Source organism: Xenopus tropicalis, chromosome 6 (genome assembly GCF_000004195.4).
Source record: "Xenopus tropicalis strain Nigerian chromosome 6, UCB_Xtro_10.0, whole genome shotgun sequence".
Lineage (NCBI taxonomy): Eukaryota > Metazoa > Chordata > Amphibia > Anura > Pipidae > Xenopus > Xenopus tropicalis.
In genome coordinates this window covers 63957714-63972175 of record NC_030682.2, presented here as the reverse complement: position 1 = coordinate 63972175, position 14462 = coordinate 63957714, and the positions used below count along the sequence as shown (strand labels likewise).

At 39.6% G+C, this 14462-nt stretch overlaps 1 protein-coding gene across 1 annotated transcript in view; it reads left to right on the top strand.

Moving 5' to 3' along the window:
* The first annotated feature begins 10838 nt into the window (after nt 1-10838).
* Nucleotides 10839-14462, top strand: part of LOC100491625 (anillin actin binding protein) — a 30480-nt gene continuing 26856 nt past the window's right edge. The window contains exon 1 of the mRNA XM_002939414.5: nt 10839-11151. Within this exon, the coding sequence (XP_002939460.1) occupies nt 11134-11151 (18 nt within the window). The 5' untranslated portion in view covers nt 10839-11133. The remainder of the gene's footprint in view (nt 11152-14462) is intronic.

The window sequence follows — 14462 nt, the reverse complement described above, 5'->3', positions numbered from 1 at the left end:
AGCCTGTGGCTATTGTTCCACTCCCAGTGACAACAGCAGAAAGCTATATGCTGGAGTGGCTAAGATGGTCTCTATGGCAACTGTTTGACGTGCGTCACTGAAGCAATGAATTGTAAAACTGAATGTTTTGTACTGTAAATAATATTGTATGTATCATGGTCTGCCAATGTGTTAGACAAAATGCTAGGTATACAATTTTTAACACAATACAGTTACATATAAGGAATTATTTAATAATACAAATTCAAACAGAAAACATGAAGGCTAAATTAAATACATCTAAATTTAACAACAAAGTCACCTGCATACGTTCACTATTTTCTATGCTTGCACCAAAACTTAACTTGCATCATCCTGTTAGATAGTGTCCTTTATTTATATATAGCGATCACATGCCACATTAATCATCTCTTTTCCAGTGTAAATAAGCCTTTCTGGTCAGCATTTTTGACACCAGAAATTAAACATTTTCTATTTTTTCATGTCAGTATCGCTTTAAATGAGTCAGCTATTTAGTTCTTATAATGGCTCATAACTTTATATTTAACCCCCAGCAAGGATGAAAAAATTCAACTATTCTGCAGAGTTTTGTTTCATAGGCAAACAAAAATACTGTGCATATTTTTCAGTAATATTCTTCAAGTCATAAATGAACATCTTAAGTAAAAATCAACCCAAAACTACTCTCACTACATGATCTTTCTGCCAGTTCGAAAATTTGTTTGACATGATTTGTTCTTTATAAATACATGTTCAGTACTAATTATAATGCAGTTCTCCAGGATATAATGTCAATTGAATTCTTTTCTATAATGGCAAGCATAAGAAAATAAACCCTTTTAAATAATGGAATTGTTAGTTTACAGTGCAGTGGAACTGTACCAGATGACATGGTGTCTGAACAAAATTATTTATAGTGGCCTAGCATAAAAAGGAAAAAAAAAGTCTTAAAGAACTTATGGTTGTATTCCTTTATGGCCCAGAGACTAAATCAAATGAGCTTTGCTTAAATGTTTGAATACCACTGACAGCATGCTCAATTTAACCTTTTTCTAATACTATTGCAGAGTGAGTCTTTAAAAAAAATAAAGCAATTAATTACTCACTTTCTCTTTGTCCCTTGTCACGATTACTGCTTTACACCACTCATGTAAAATGCCAAGCTGAAAAACCATTTATTTCAATGAGAGCCAACAGAGGCAATCATGGGAACTTTTAGCCTAGCTGGAATTGACCATGCTGAAAGTGTTTGTGACATTAGCTAAAAGCTTATTCTGGTTACAGATGGGCCAGGCCAATCTGTAAAATCGCATGTAAAAAATATGGGGAAGCTGGGTCAATGCATTTCTAAAATGGCCAGTTATCTTATGCACATGCTGAAAGTGACATTGAGAAGCCTCTGTGTAAATAAATCTATGCCCAAACGGCAGCCTGTAAGGCTTTTAGATAAGAAGTGGCTCATTATAAAGAGGTTTCTAAGAGGACTGCTGCTTTGTTTTAAAGGGGTTGTTCACCTTCAATGTCCAAATCTTATTAAACCACCAACAATGCTCTCAGCATGTTAGAAAATCAATTTTCTGTAAAAAAAAAAAAAGTAAATCAGTCCTTCTGTCTCTATGATCAGTTTTCTGAAGTGATGGGAGTGGCCTATTTGAACCTGACACACTGAGAACTTCCTATATGCTTACATTATCATGTCCAGGCTTTGCCCTTCCTTTTTTCCTATTGGACCATCATTGGTTGCTTGTGCCCCCCCAGCACTGGGTCTGTGCAGATGTGAAGGCTTGTTCTATTAATGTGAACTGTTAGATTTGTGAATATCAGGCAGTAGGTCCAGGGTTCCCTCAGCACCCTGAGTCAATCACTGGAGTTAAGTTGCAGAAAAAGAATAGGGAGCACACATCACCTGCACCCTAAATAGCAGAAATAATGCCAAGCAGACTTTAGAAACATTTCCTGCAACTGTGCCCCATTTGCACAAAGATTTACTAATCCACGAATCCGAATCCCGAAAGAGAAAAAATCGTATTGGAAATGAAAATTTTTCGACTTTTCGTATTTGTCGCGAATTTTTCGCCGCTGTCGCGACTTTATCATATTTTGCGAGACTTTTTCATCGCCGTCACGATTTTTTTGTATTGAGCCATAGTAAACGGCGGAAAAACCAATCCGATTTTTTTGCACCGGCGACGAAAAAGTCGAGGAAAATATAAGAAAAAGTCGCAACGGCGGCGAAAAAATCGCGGGACATACGAAAAAGTCGGGGAGGCGACGAAAAAGTCGCAAAAATACCGATCATTACGAAAAAACGCGTTTGGACGCTTTCGGTCCGTTCGTGGATTAGTAAATCTGCCCCTTAGTATATGGCAGGGCTGAAACCAGTGCAATTAGCATCCGAATTTCATAACCAGCCCTCAAGCATCAGCTTATATAACAGAAGATCCTAATTTTCTGCTTGATAATTTACAATGACCCCTAAGCTTTGCTTCCCACACAGCTGCCCACAGCACAATGAGCATGCGAGTGTCACTAACACTTCTAAAAAAAATCTAAAATGACAGCTTTAAAGGCCTGGATCATTACTAATATTCAAATACTGAACTTTTAGTCTCCCATGTGGCAAGGATGTTTTATTCCACTAAAATGCTAAAATAACACAATTGTTTTTATTTACTTATGTTATTGCAGTGTATAGAACTTTAATTTATAAAAAACACCAGTACCCAATAACTGCCAGTTACTTATAATTCTGGGGGCAGCATGTTTTCAAATGTTTGCTAAAGTACCAGAATCCATAACTTTAACAGAACAATTGCAATACACTTAGGGGTATATTTATCGTGCTGTGTAAAAAGTCATTACCGATGATGTTGCTCATAGCAGCCAATCAGATGCTTTGCTTTGGTTTTCTAACTGTTGAAATCTAATTTCTGATTAGTTGCCCTGGGCAACATCACCGGTAATGCTTTACTCCACTTTTTACATAGCATGATAAATATACCCCTTAACTAGTTAATTCTAACTCTGGGGGCAGCATATTCGCAAATGTTGCACTAAATCCTTAATTTTTGGATTTAGCCAAATCTCCCACAAAATATTTGTCCAAAACATGTATGTATGTATAACTTTATTTATAAAGTGCCACAAGGGTACGCAGTGCTGTAAAATTACACACAGGGAGGACAAGTGTTAATAACAAATAAATACAATAAATATATATATATATATAAATACACAGGGAGAAAGTGCCATGTGGTATGAGACACAGTAAGAAAGAGGTCCCTGCCCCATAGAACTTACAATCTAAGTGGTTGGGTAACATACAGCCACAAATTGGAAGGTAAGAGTGCACCAGGTATAGGCATTTGCCCTTAAGCGCAGAACTACATGATTTGCAGTAAGAAACAACATCAGAACTAAAATATGTATGTATGCTTTCAGCCTAGAGCTGTAAAGGCAAAGCAATACTAATATCTCCCAGGGATGCAGTTATTAGGCATTCCCCAGTGATTCAAGTCACTTACTTTTTACACTGGGTCAGAACCCCTCTTCAAAAATCAAACTAGCCTGGGGTACTGTATGCTCAGCACTGCCACCTGGTATTCCCTGGCAGCCCTGGACAAGAGCTGTGCAGTACTTAATACTTTCTCAGATATCTGTACTGCCCCTTTTGCTTTATGGAATCATTAATTCTCATTGATTCATAATGATCATTAGAATGTATCATCACAAATACTGATTCATAACAAATCAAATACAAAAATGAAGGCACATAATGACCAGTAGTAAACAAAACACTGATTGAGTAGAAGTGGTGGTCCAGGTGCAGCAGCCCCAGACCCTCAGCATAGGGTGCATAAAGCAAAAAGCAACAACCACAATGGGCATATAGGCACTCTGGAAACTCCACAGGGGTCACAAACAATTTTTAAAAGTAAAAAAGACTTTTTCAAAGTTACATTAAAACATCTCCAAAGGGTTGCACTGAGGTATCACTAATTGCTAGCAGGAAAACTTTACTGAATGACACTGCTAACCGGGCCCATTGTACAGTGTGCTTAGTTAATCATTAAGGTAAATATCCTTTCTGTTTAATTAATTAACTCCACCAATTACAAAAATGTAGCATAAGAAGATTTAGAGATTTCAATAAGGCTGAATACAGCTTTGATTTTCCATGGTTATGGCACAATTTCAAAAGTACTTTCACAACCGAGCAAACTTTTATGTAACCCAGCGAGGGAATTTATAAAAGTGGTGGTGTTTAAGGAAAAATAAAAAACTGGTGTGTTTGCTTCAGAAACCCTACTTTATATAAATACCCTGCTCTGTAGCCACGGGGGCAGCCATTTAAAGGAACAGTGTTTTAAAGTAATTAAAATATAATGTACAGTTGCCCTGCGCTGGTAAAACTGGTAAGTTTGCAACAGAAACACTACTATAGTTTATTTAAATGAGCTGCTATGTCAACACAGGGGCAGCGATTGAAGCTGGGAAAAAGGAGAAAAGGCACAGGCACATAGCAGGTAACAGATAAGCTTTGTAGAATATAATGGGGTTTTATCTGTTATCTGCTAAGTAACCTGTGCCTTTTCTCCTGTAAATGGCTGCCCCCATGGCTACACAGAAGCTTTATTATATAAACTATAGTAGTCTTTCTAATGAAAACACACCAGTTGTACCAGTACAGGGCAGCATTACATTATATAGTAATTACTTTTATACACTTTCATTTTTTGGTGTTACTGTCGCTTTAAGATGGAAAAAAGGAGAAAAGGCACAGGATACATAGCAGATAACAGATAAACACCATTGTATTCCAAAGAGTTAATCTTTTATCTTCTATGTAACCTGTGCCTTTTCTCTTTTTGAATGACTGCCCCCATTGCTACACAGCAGGGTATTCATATAAACTATAGTAGGGTTTCTGAAGCAAACACACCAGTTTTACCAGTGCAGGGCAACAGTACATTTAATTACTTTTATACATTTTTTGGTGTTACTGTTCCTTTAAGTGCTGTTTTCATATCTACCACTAGATAAGACATGGGAACATTTAAGTGCAGGTGTCAGTTAGCTGCTATTTTGCTACTTTCCCATTGTTCTGTTGGGGGGAAGCAAGGGAGTGATATCACTTCAACTTGAAGCTAAGCAGTAAAGAGTGACTGAAGTTTATCAGAGCACAAGTGAAATTACTTGTGACACCTGAGAAACTAGAAACATGGCACATTTCAAAATTAAATATAAAAAAATCTATTTGCTCTTTTGTTAAAGGGATTGCAATGCAGGATTCTGTTGGAAAAGCACTATTTTTGTTCACAACAGAATCACTTTATATGTGTGTAGCCCACTTTAGCGGATTCTTTTGTGGCACTAACAGTTGGAGCACGATACTTTGGCGCTACAGGAGTCCTGAGCCCCCGCTTACTATGGGGGTTTACAGGGATTTCTTCCCTTAATGGCGTGCCTCCACCCAGGGATGGTGTTGTGAAACTGTTATCCAACCCCTGGGAAACGATCAGGATGCTATGCCCCTTTGGGACCCACGTACTCCCGGTGTGATGTACTCACTCTTTGAGTTATTCCTTACCAGCGTAGTAGTGGTCCTCTGGGCTAGGTAGATACTCACAGCAGACACAGTTGTATACAGAATGAATGCTATGGTTTATTCAGGCAGAGACCTCTCCAGGAGCGGCATATCATTTATACACACGGCAGGGCATATCTCCTTACTTCTCATTGAGAACCTTTTCCTGTTGGTACTACCTCACGGGTTTCCCAGATGTGCTCCCATCTAGGTGCTATCCCCGGTACTATCGGTGAGACCCTCCCTTATGGAGTTCTCAGTACCCATGCTAGGAGTTACACCACAAGGACCCACATCAGTACTAACGTATGGCACCCTCAGATCCGGACTCCTGGACTAGCGGGGATTGGTCCACCTACCTAGCCACTTAATGCCCTGCACTCCAGAAGATGTAATGCTGGGGGGTCTTAACCCCACTACCACTCCTGGAGGGGCAATTTCCGCCCATTCTAGCTTGGTGTCCTACATGACACTCCTAGAATGTCCTATTACAAGAAACTACTATCTAATAACTCTATCAGGGGAAGCTCCTGGTCCCAGGAGCTATCCCAGCCTAAGGTGGCTCAAGATCGCTCACAGCACATGGCTGCAACCCTTTATATAGGCCTATGCACCACCCGGTGGCCATAACCCGAACTACAGGTATACTCCCTGTTAACTATGTAGACCCCAGTCATCCCAATGTCCCGGTTTAACTAGCACCAACCAGTGGCCTAGTCTAGGGGTGTCTGTCCTAAGGGCCCATTTTTGGTAAACCCCTACATGTGCATTGCACTTTTTGCATGCAACTATGGGCAGTGCACACAGAGATAACACAATGGCAAAAAAAAAACCAAAGGCTCCCTATTTTTTTAAATGCTGTCTAACTTATTGCAAGTACAGGTATGGGACCTGTTATCCAGAATGCTCAGGACCTGGGGTTTTCCGGATAAGGGATTTTCTGTATCTTTCTCCATAACTTAAGTCTGCTAAGAATCATTTCAATATTGAATAAACCCAATAAGATTGTTTTGCCTCCAATAAGGATTAATTATATCTTATTCGAATCAAATACAAGGTACTGTTTTATTATCACTAAGAAAAAGGAAATCATTTTTAAAAATTTGAATTATTTGCTTATAATGGAGTCTATGGGACTCAGAACTTTCTGGATAATGGGTTTCCGGATAAGAAGGAAGGATCCAATACCTGTAGTAAAAATCCTTTGGAGGGCTATATCTGGCCTGCAGGCCCCCAGCCTTGTTCTAATACATGAGATGTAGGTAAGACAATTTTATTTTACTAATTACATTTCAAACAGAGAAACAACATTGTTGTTTGAACATAATGGATACAAATACAGAGCAAATGGGCAAAGTATTTGTGAATGCAAGGCCAAATGGCATTTGTGGCCCATTGTTTGCCAAAAGAATACCCAGTGTATACTGGGTGTGTCCAAATAGTGCAGGAATTGGGGAATAAATAAATAACAGTAAAAAATGAAACAACGAAAATGTTGCACAGAAAATAATTGTCGCCCGCGACTATTCTTTTGACGCCTGCGACTATTCTTGCGACAATTTGGATGCGCAACTATTCTTTTGATGCCTGCGACTATTCTTGCGACAATTTGGATGTGCGACTATTCTTTTGATGCCTGCGATTATTCTTGCGACTATTCTTGCAACAATTTGGACGTGTGACTATTCTTTTGATGCCTGTGACTATTCTTGCAAATATTCTTGCGACAATTTGGACGTGCGGCTGTTCTTTTGATGCCCGCAACTATTCTTGCAACAATTTTTGGACGTGCGGCAAATTTTTCCATCCATTTCTCAAAACAATCCGTTAATGGCAAAACGCGGAAATTCGCAGTGAATCCATGCCTGGCAAAATATTTCGCCCATCACTATTAAAAAGGTATTCACAGCAGTTTAAGTGTCGGGGTCCATCTTAACACCTAAAGCTTGTGCAATACTGACTGCAGAAGGGTTACTTGAAGTTTTTTTCCCTGACACAGTCTCTTGTTTAGAAAGCTTAGTCACAGGATAGCATGACTAAAAACTATGGAATTTTTTAGCCGTTGAAAGATTAAAACAATATCAGCTTTGAAAAAGGGACATGACGGAATTTTGCACTTTTATGAGCCAAACTCATCTGACTAAGTAAAATGAAGAAGCACATTCTCTTAAAAGATGTCATATATGCTTGTGAAATTGCAGTGGCTCTAAGGAATGTAACTTTAACAACCAAACTTTTGAATATATTAATCGCATACATGTGCATTTTAAAAATCTTTTTTAATGCTCTTCCTTGTGACCACCTTGGAGTGTGTTTACTAATTTAAATGTTATGTGCAAAAACATGCACATTTGTTACCCACAATCTAGTATTATTTTCCAGTATTCTGAGGTTACATTTACTAATGCTCAATTTTTTCAGTTTGGATTTTTTGACACCAAAATGCGATTTTGTTGTGGAAATAAATTTGCAATATTTTCCGTGATTCATTATGCAACAAAATCACAAAAAAAGACACGCCATCTGAAACCTGTTGAGATCATGTAGAAGTCAGTGGCAGATGCCCCTTTTACACCTGAAAGATCTTTCTTTGATTTTTGGTTTTAGAGGTTTTCAGGGTTTTTTATTGCTGTAATTTGTACAATATGAAAAAGTCAGTTTTCACATTTTCCCACATCTTTTTTCATTCGTTCTTTATCAGTTTGGATTTTTTGATAAATGACGATAAATGACGATCTGTGGAAATAAGTTTATTTGTGGTTTCAAAAACTATAAAACCATTAAAATTCTAATGTTAGTAAATGCCCCCCTAGTGTACCTATGGACCACCACTAAGTTGTGTGCGGTGCAACTTGTGTGCAGTTTGCCAATGCAGATACAAAGCATTTGCAATGGTACATTGTGTGCAAATGTTGTTTTGCTATCTTCAGTGCAGGTGGCAGTGAAACTGGCATTATAATCTGATTTGTAAGTGCAAAATGCAATGGGAGCCCTGGAAGTTACACCTGCTTAATTCATAGGCTAATTTGAGTGTCCCTTTGTGTTTATAATCGTTTTTTTACACCTTATGCAGCAAGGCAGAAGTAACAGCAATTTTAGTGTAAGATCGGGTATAGTGGAGGATGACTAGAAGCAAGTACCTTGCTAAATAGTGTTTTATTGAATACAAGTTTACTTTTTGCATGACATTAGGATATGAGCCCTTAAAAATGTAGCCAGCTAAAGACACTCTCACAGAGACAGATCTTGGCCTTTTTTCAGCAACAAAACAGTGTTAGTTCCAAAGTGTTTGATTAGTTACAGTTTAGCTGGGGCCCAGTGCTTACTGTAAGTAACCGCTATTATGTTGCCATAAGCGTTTACAAAAACTTCTTATAAAGTGTTAGGGCAGCCATACATGGCCTGACCCATCAGCCCATGTGCCATGTGATGAAAAACCGTGCGAGGTAGCATGTAGTTTGGTCACCTTTCTGTTGTTCTGCTTGTTTTGGCCTTGAGGCAAATGATCAGAACATCAGTAAGCAAGAGGATCAGCAGCTTCACTTTATTTACTTATGCATCAAACATTGGCAGGTTTGGTGCATTGACAGATTGTTTTCAAACCTGCCTGACTGGCGAACCAACTGATATTTATAATATGTCAATATCATTCAGTAATGTTGGGCCATAATACACATACCAAAGTCATTTGAAACAATGTTATTAGTGCGTGTATGCTTACCTTTGCTTATATACTCCATACTGATTTCATTATTACATCATTAGCTTCAATAGCTTGCTGTCAACCAACAAAACAAGCATTAACAAAACAAGAGCAGCAGTTTAGGCAGTACTCAAGTATTTCTGTTGCCATGTTGCATAATAATATGCAACATACAGCCAAAGGAATCCAACAATTACCTACAGAATAGTCATGGCCATTAAACTTATAAAGGGGGCTGCATCTAATACAGATTGTGCCAAACTGTGCAAAACCATTACCAGTAGTCCCAGTATGGAAGGGCTAAAACTTCTTAACTTGAGAGATACATGTTAAGCTTTAAGCCAATGACTGACTGGTAGTTTTGTTGCCCTAGATTAGGGGTCTTTAAACTACAGCCTGCGGGCTGCGTCCTCCACCCTGGCTACTACCTGTCTCCCTTAGCATGGTCCTCAGCCCCAGTGCAGCATGTCACCTCATCCCACCGGGCGACGTTAATGACGCATCACATCACTGCGGCCCACGCTAATGACATGTCACGTCTCAGAGTCCTACTGGCCAACGTTAATGATGCGTTGCACTTGTTATGGCCAGAAAATACCCTGCCATAGACAATACTGAGAATTGCCTCTGCTAAAACATATGTAGAGACAGTTATTAGTAAATGATCAGCATTGTCTATTTTAGTAGTACTAGTAGCTCTGTGTCTTCACCCTAAGGGCAGTGGCACACGGGGATATTAGGTGAGATGGCATACACATCACTTTGGTCTTCCGAAGTTACCCGACGTTGTTTTGCAAAAATGTAAATTACCTACCTAAACTAGCCCGATATTATCCTCCTTTAAGGTGGCGACACATGTAGCAATTCTGATCGTTCCCACCCTCTACTAACGTTCAGGGCTGAATCGTCAGATATAAAGGTAGAAACAATAGAAATTCTACCTCCACCTGGCAATTCAGCCCTGAATGTAGATTTTGCTCGGGCGTCAAAATCTTTTAACCTGGGCGATCGATCAATATCCGCAGCTTTCTGCGAAATCGGTTGCCTCTTTGAGCCGCCATACACGCACCAAATATCGTATGAAACCTCGTACTATCGGCCTTTACTCAGTTAAATCCTTGACACCGTGAAACATAATTGTTCAATGACATAATGAAACATAAGTTATAGAGTGACATATAGAAACATAAAAGTTATGGAGTTAGATCTAAACACAATGAAACATCAGTTATGGAATTAATTCCAGGCCATAACAACATTACAGTTTCAGTAAAACATAATAAAGTGAAAAGAAAGCAAATTTTACAAAATTTAAGGAACTACTATCTTTACGAATGTGTTAAATTTTAATTGGCACATACAAACTCTACATTCTGTAAGCCGGCCCGCCCAAGCAGCGGCTACAGTAAAAACAACCTCCCCATAGTAACCCTCCGGGAAGATCATCCAAACAACACGCCCGTCCACTGCCCGGCTAACGCTCTCCCTCAATCCCCAATGAATACACTTTACTTTCCTGCAATACAAACCAGCTTGCAAGGAGCCGCCCACCATTCGATCCGGGGTGGGCGTGTCCCATACAGCACAGACGGCGCACCCGTGTCATGTGACCGGTAGTGAAGCACGGCGGGCGAAATTCAAAATTTTGAATCGCCCCTGGAGCTGTTAGAGACAGAAGGGAGAACGGGGAAGCCAAGCGGCACAGGAGAGAGACGGGTGCGCACAAAGTACACACAGGAGACTGGAAACATAAAAAGACTGCTGCGTATACAAGCAGGTACACGTGGCTGTGATATCCAAGGAAAGGTTAAACTTCCACCCAGGGGATCGGGCAAAATTACACATGGATCCGTTTACAGAGGTAAGTGTGGCTTTGTGCTGCCGGCCCCGCTTTCCCTATTCGCTCCACACCACCAACATGCCTTTCTATCGTGGTTTTACAGTTTCATTCCTTAATGAATACTAACTGGCCATCGGTTGATTTATACACACACATATATGTTTATATAAAACGAGATGCCCCGGTCAGTAGGTTCTTTGTTTAACAGAATGCCTCCAGGGGCGCCATAGAATCCGTTCCAGTGTAGCCTGTTCCACTGAGTGCTATGCTAAAAGGAGATACAGCTTTGGGCTTGGCTTTGCTGGATGGTTCGATATTAGTTGTGGAAGAAAAATGAAATGATTTTAAGTAACAGAAATTCAGACTGGGACCAATACAGAGACTTTACTTCATGTAAACTGTGGAAAATACTTCAAAATATATTTTAATATTGCTGTTTGAGTCCAGTGAAATGGAGAAAATGTATTCTTAATGGACATGTCAACCCTAAAAAATATTTTTTTGCCTAATAAAAAAGAACACCATTCTAAACAACTTTTCAATATCAATTTATTAAAATTATTACTGCTTTAAAAGTTATTTATAAATGTAATTGCTATAGAAAGCAGCATTTGCTGAACTCCTTGTTGTTACTTTTTAAACAATGTTGCAAGTGCCAGGCTCCTCCAGCAAGTCAGGTCTGTCAGTCTGCTGGCGTTTGTTACCTTGTTTCAATAGTCAGAGCCACCAGGGCAGAGAATAGAAAGAACAGGCAGACACTACTTTTAATAGCAGTCCTTTAAAGGCAGTCACTGAGGTTATTACGATCCCACAAAGCATTTTAGTTGGAAATGTCCTCCCAGGATACCATCAAATGATCAAAATGACTGGGGCTGCTGGCACACAACAGCAAGGATGCTGAGTTCAGTGTTTTCTTAATAAATTTGATTCAATGTTTAAAGTGCAATCCCCCAGTCCAGATCACAGTAGGTCACAGACTCCCTTTGACGTCACTTGCTAAAAATGTTTTGGGCAAGCTCTGTTAAAAGGCTGCAAAACAAACATATTCAACAATGCATTGTGTGTCAGCAGCAACTCTTATTGTGAAAGTAAAGATACCCTGCAGTTTTCATTATCCAGTATCAAATCACGCGTGGGGGGGGGGGGGTGATCTGCAAGTAATGACGGTTTTTGTGGAACCTGCTTAGCATTTTTGGGAAAGTGTCCGATCTCACTAGCCTTTAAAGGAACAGTAACATCAAAAAATTAAAGTGTTCTAAAGTAATTAAAATGTAATGTGCTGTTGCTCTGCAAAAAAACTGGTGTTTTTGCTACAGAAAACCTACTATATAAATAAGCTGCTGTGTAGCCATGGGGGCAGACATTCAAGCTGGAAAAAAGGAGAAAAGGCACAAGTTACATAGCAGATAACTAGTAGATAAGCCCCATATAATGGGGGTTTATCTGTTATCTGCTAAGTAACCTGTGCCTTTTCTCCTTTGAATGGCTGCCCCCATGGTTACACAGCAGCTAACTTATATAAACTATAGTAGTCTTTCTGAGGCAAACACACCAGTTGTAGCAATGCAGGGCAACAGTGCATTATATTGTAATTACTTTTATACACTTTCCCTTTCTGGTGTTACTGTTCCTTTAATTAAATGCATGTTAACATATGGATGCAGCTGGTTGAGCTGTCATTTTGGTCCAACTAGTTTTGCTTGCATTTTTGATGTCTGTAAGAATTTGACCTGTACTTTATAGTTAGATGGATTTTTCATATCAGAACATAAGACTTAATGTATGCTGATTAAATTCTCCGAGACCTTCTACAGCATAAATGTGATCCTGTCAACTTTTCCCATTTTATGATGTTCATAAGTTCACTTATCTACTATGGCTAGTTTTTAAGGCTCTGGCACACGGGGAAGATTAGTCGCCCGCGATTAACTCCCTGTTTGCGGGCGACTAATCTCCCCGAGTTGCCTACCCCTGCCATCCCACCGGCGAACATGTAAGTCGCCGGCGGGATGGCAGACGCGGCGGCGCGATTTCGCGCAAATCGCCGAAAAAGACTCGCAAGTCTTTTTTGGCTATTTCCGGAAATCGCCCCGCCGCGTCTGCCATCCCGCCGGCGGGATGGCAGGGGTAGGCAACTCGGGGAGATTAGTCGCCCGCGAACAGGGATTTTTATCACGGGCGACTAATCTCCCCCGTGTGCCAGAGCCCTAAAACTTTTGTATTCTTATCTTTAAAGGACCAGTAATGCCTTAGCTGAATGGCTTTTATTTGCATTTAAATTTAATGTGCCTGCAATTGTGTGTATTTGTAAAGTGCTGGCACATTATTGGACTGTGATATACTGGAAGTTTATTTGAACTTTGAATGTGATGAGACATCTTTGTTAAGCTTATATTTGCGTGGTTTATTTTCCCATTCAAATTTTGAATTTATTCTTGTTTGGTGTGACTGTGAGTAGCATTTTTTTCCTTTTAAATCAAAAAGAGCAATATGTACAGGGAGGTGGCATGATTTTTAACTGATATTTGCTACTAAGGGAACCATGGTCATAGTTATGGCAACTTTTATTACATTGTATGCGTCAGATTCACCATGTTGCCGCATGGCAGCTGTCTGGCAATGTGAGATAGCATTTTGTTTCTCTTTATTTAAAAAAAAGTACCATGAAACCTACTTATAGAAATGGTTTTAATAAAAAAAAATGTGCCAAATAACCATACAAAAACATCCCAGCCATTCTACTGATCACTTTGCCAGGCTATTCAGGAGAGATGGTGGCAGTTGATACAGTGTACTTTAAATTCTAGAATGCCAGCCGTTCCCCACCTTGAGTGCCAGTAATCAGTACATACATATTTTATTCTTTGCCTTACAGTTTTCAAATGGTAAAGTTATAGTTTACTGTCTCCCTGAATGATTTTCACATTTCCAAATTTAGAAATTAATAATAGGGGGTAACACATTTCATCAGTGGAGAAAGGCACATCATTGAGCACTACTAATTGCTGCAGATTGAATTTTGTTAGTTACACTTTTCAATCTCTTGATGATCCAAGGGCCACGAGCGGCTGCTAGGTTACCCAGTATGGCCCTATCTGATGTGGCGTTGGTTACGTTGCTGCAGAGTTTAGGAAACTGGAGGAGTGAGCAGGGTAGGCAATCCCTTGCAATGTCATTGTGGATGTTTTGCAAAGGCTTACAAAGTAGCTGTGTCCTCAAGTATAGTAATGCTTAGTGCAGGCTATGGGCAGTAGTTAGGGATCTAAAACACAGGCTTTTTTTTGTTTTTTTGGCCTTGATCTGCATTTGAGGCACAGCGTTAAAGGAACAGT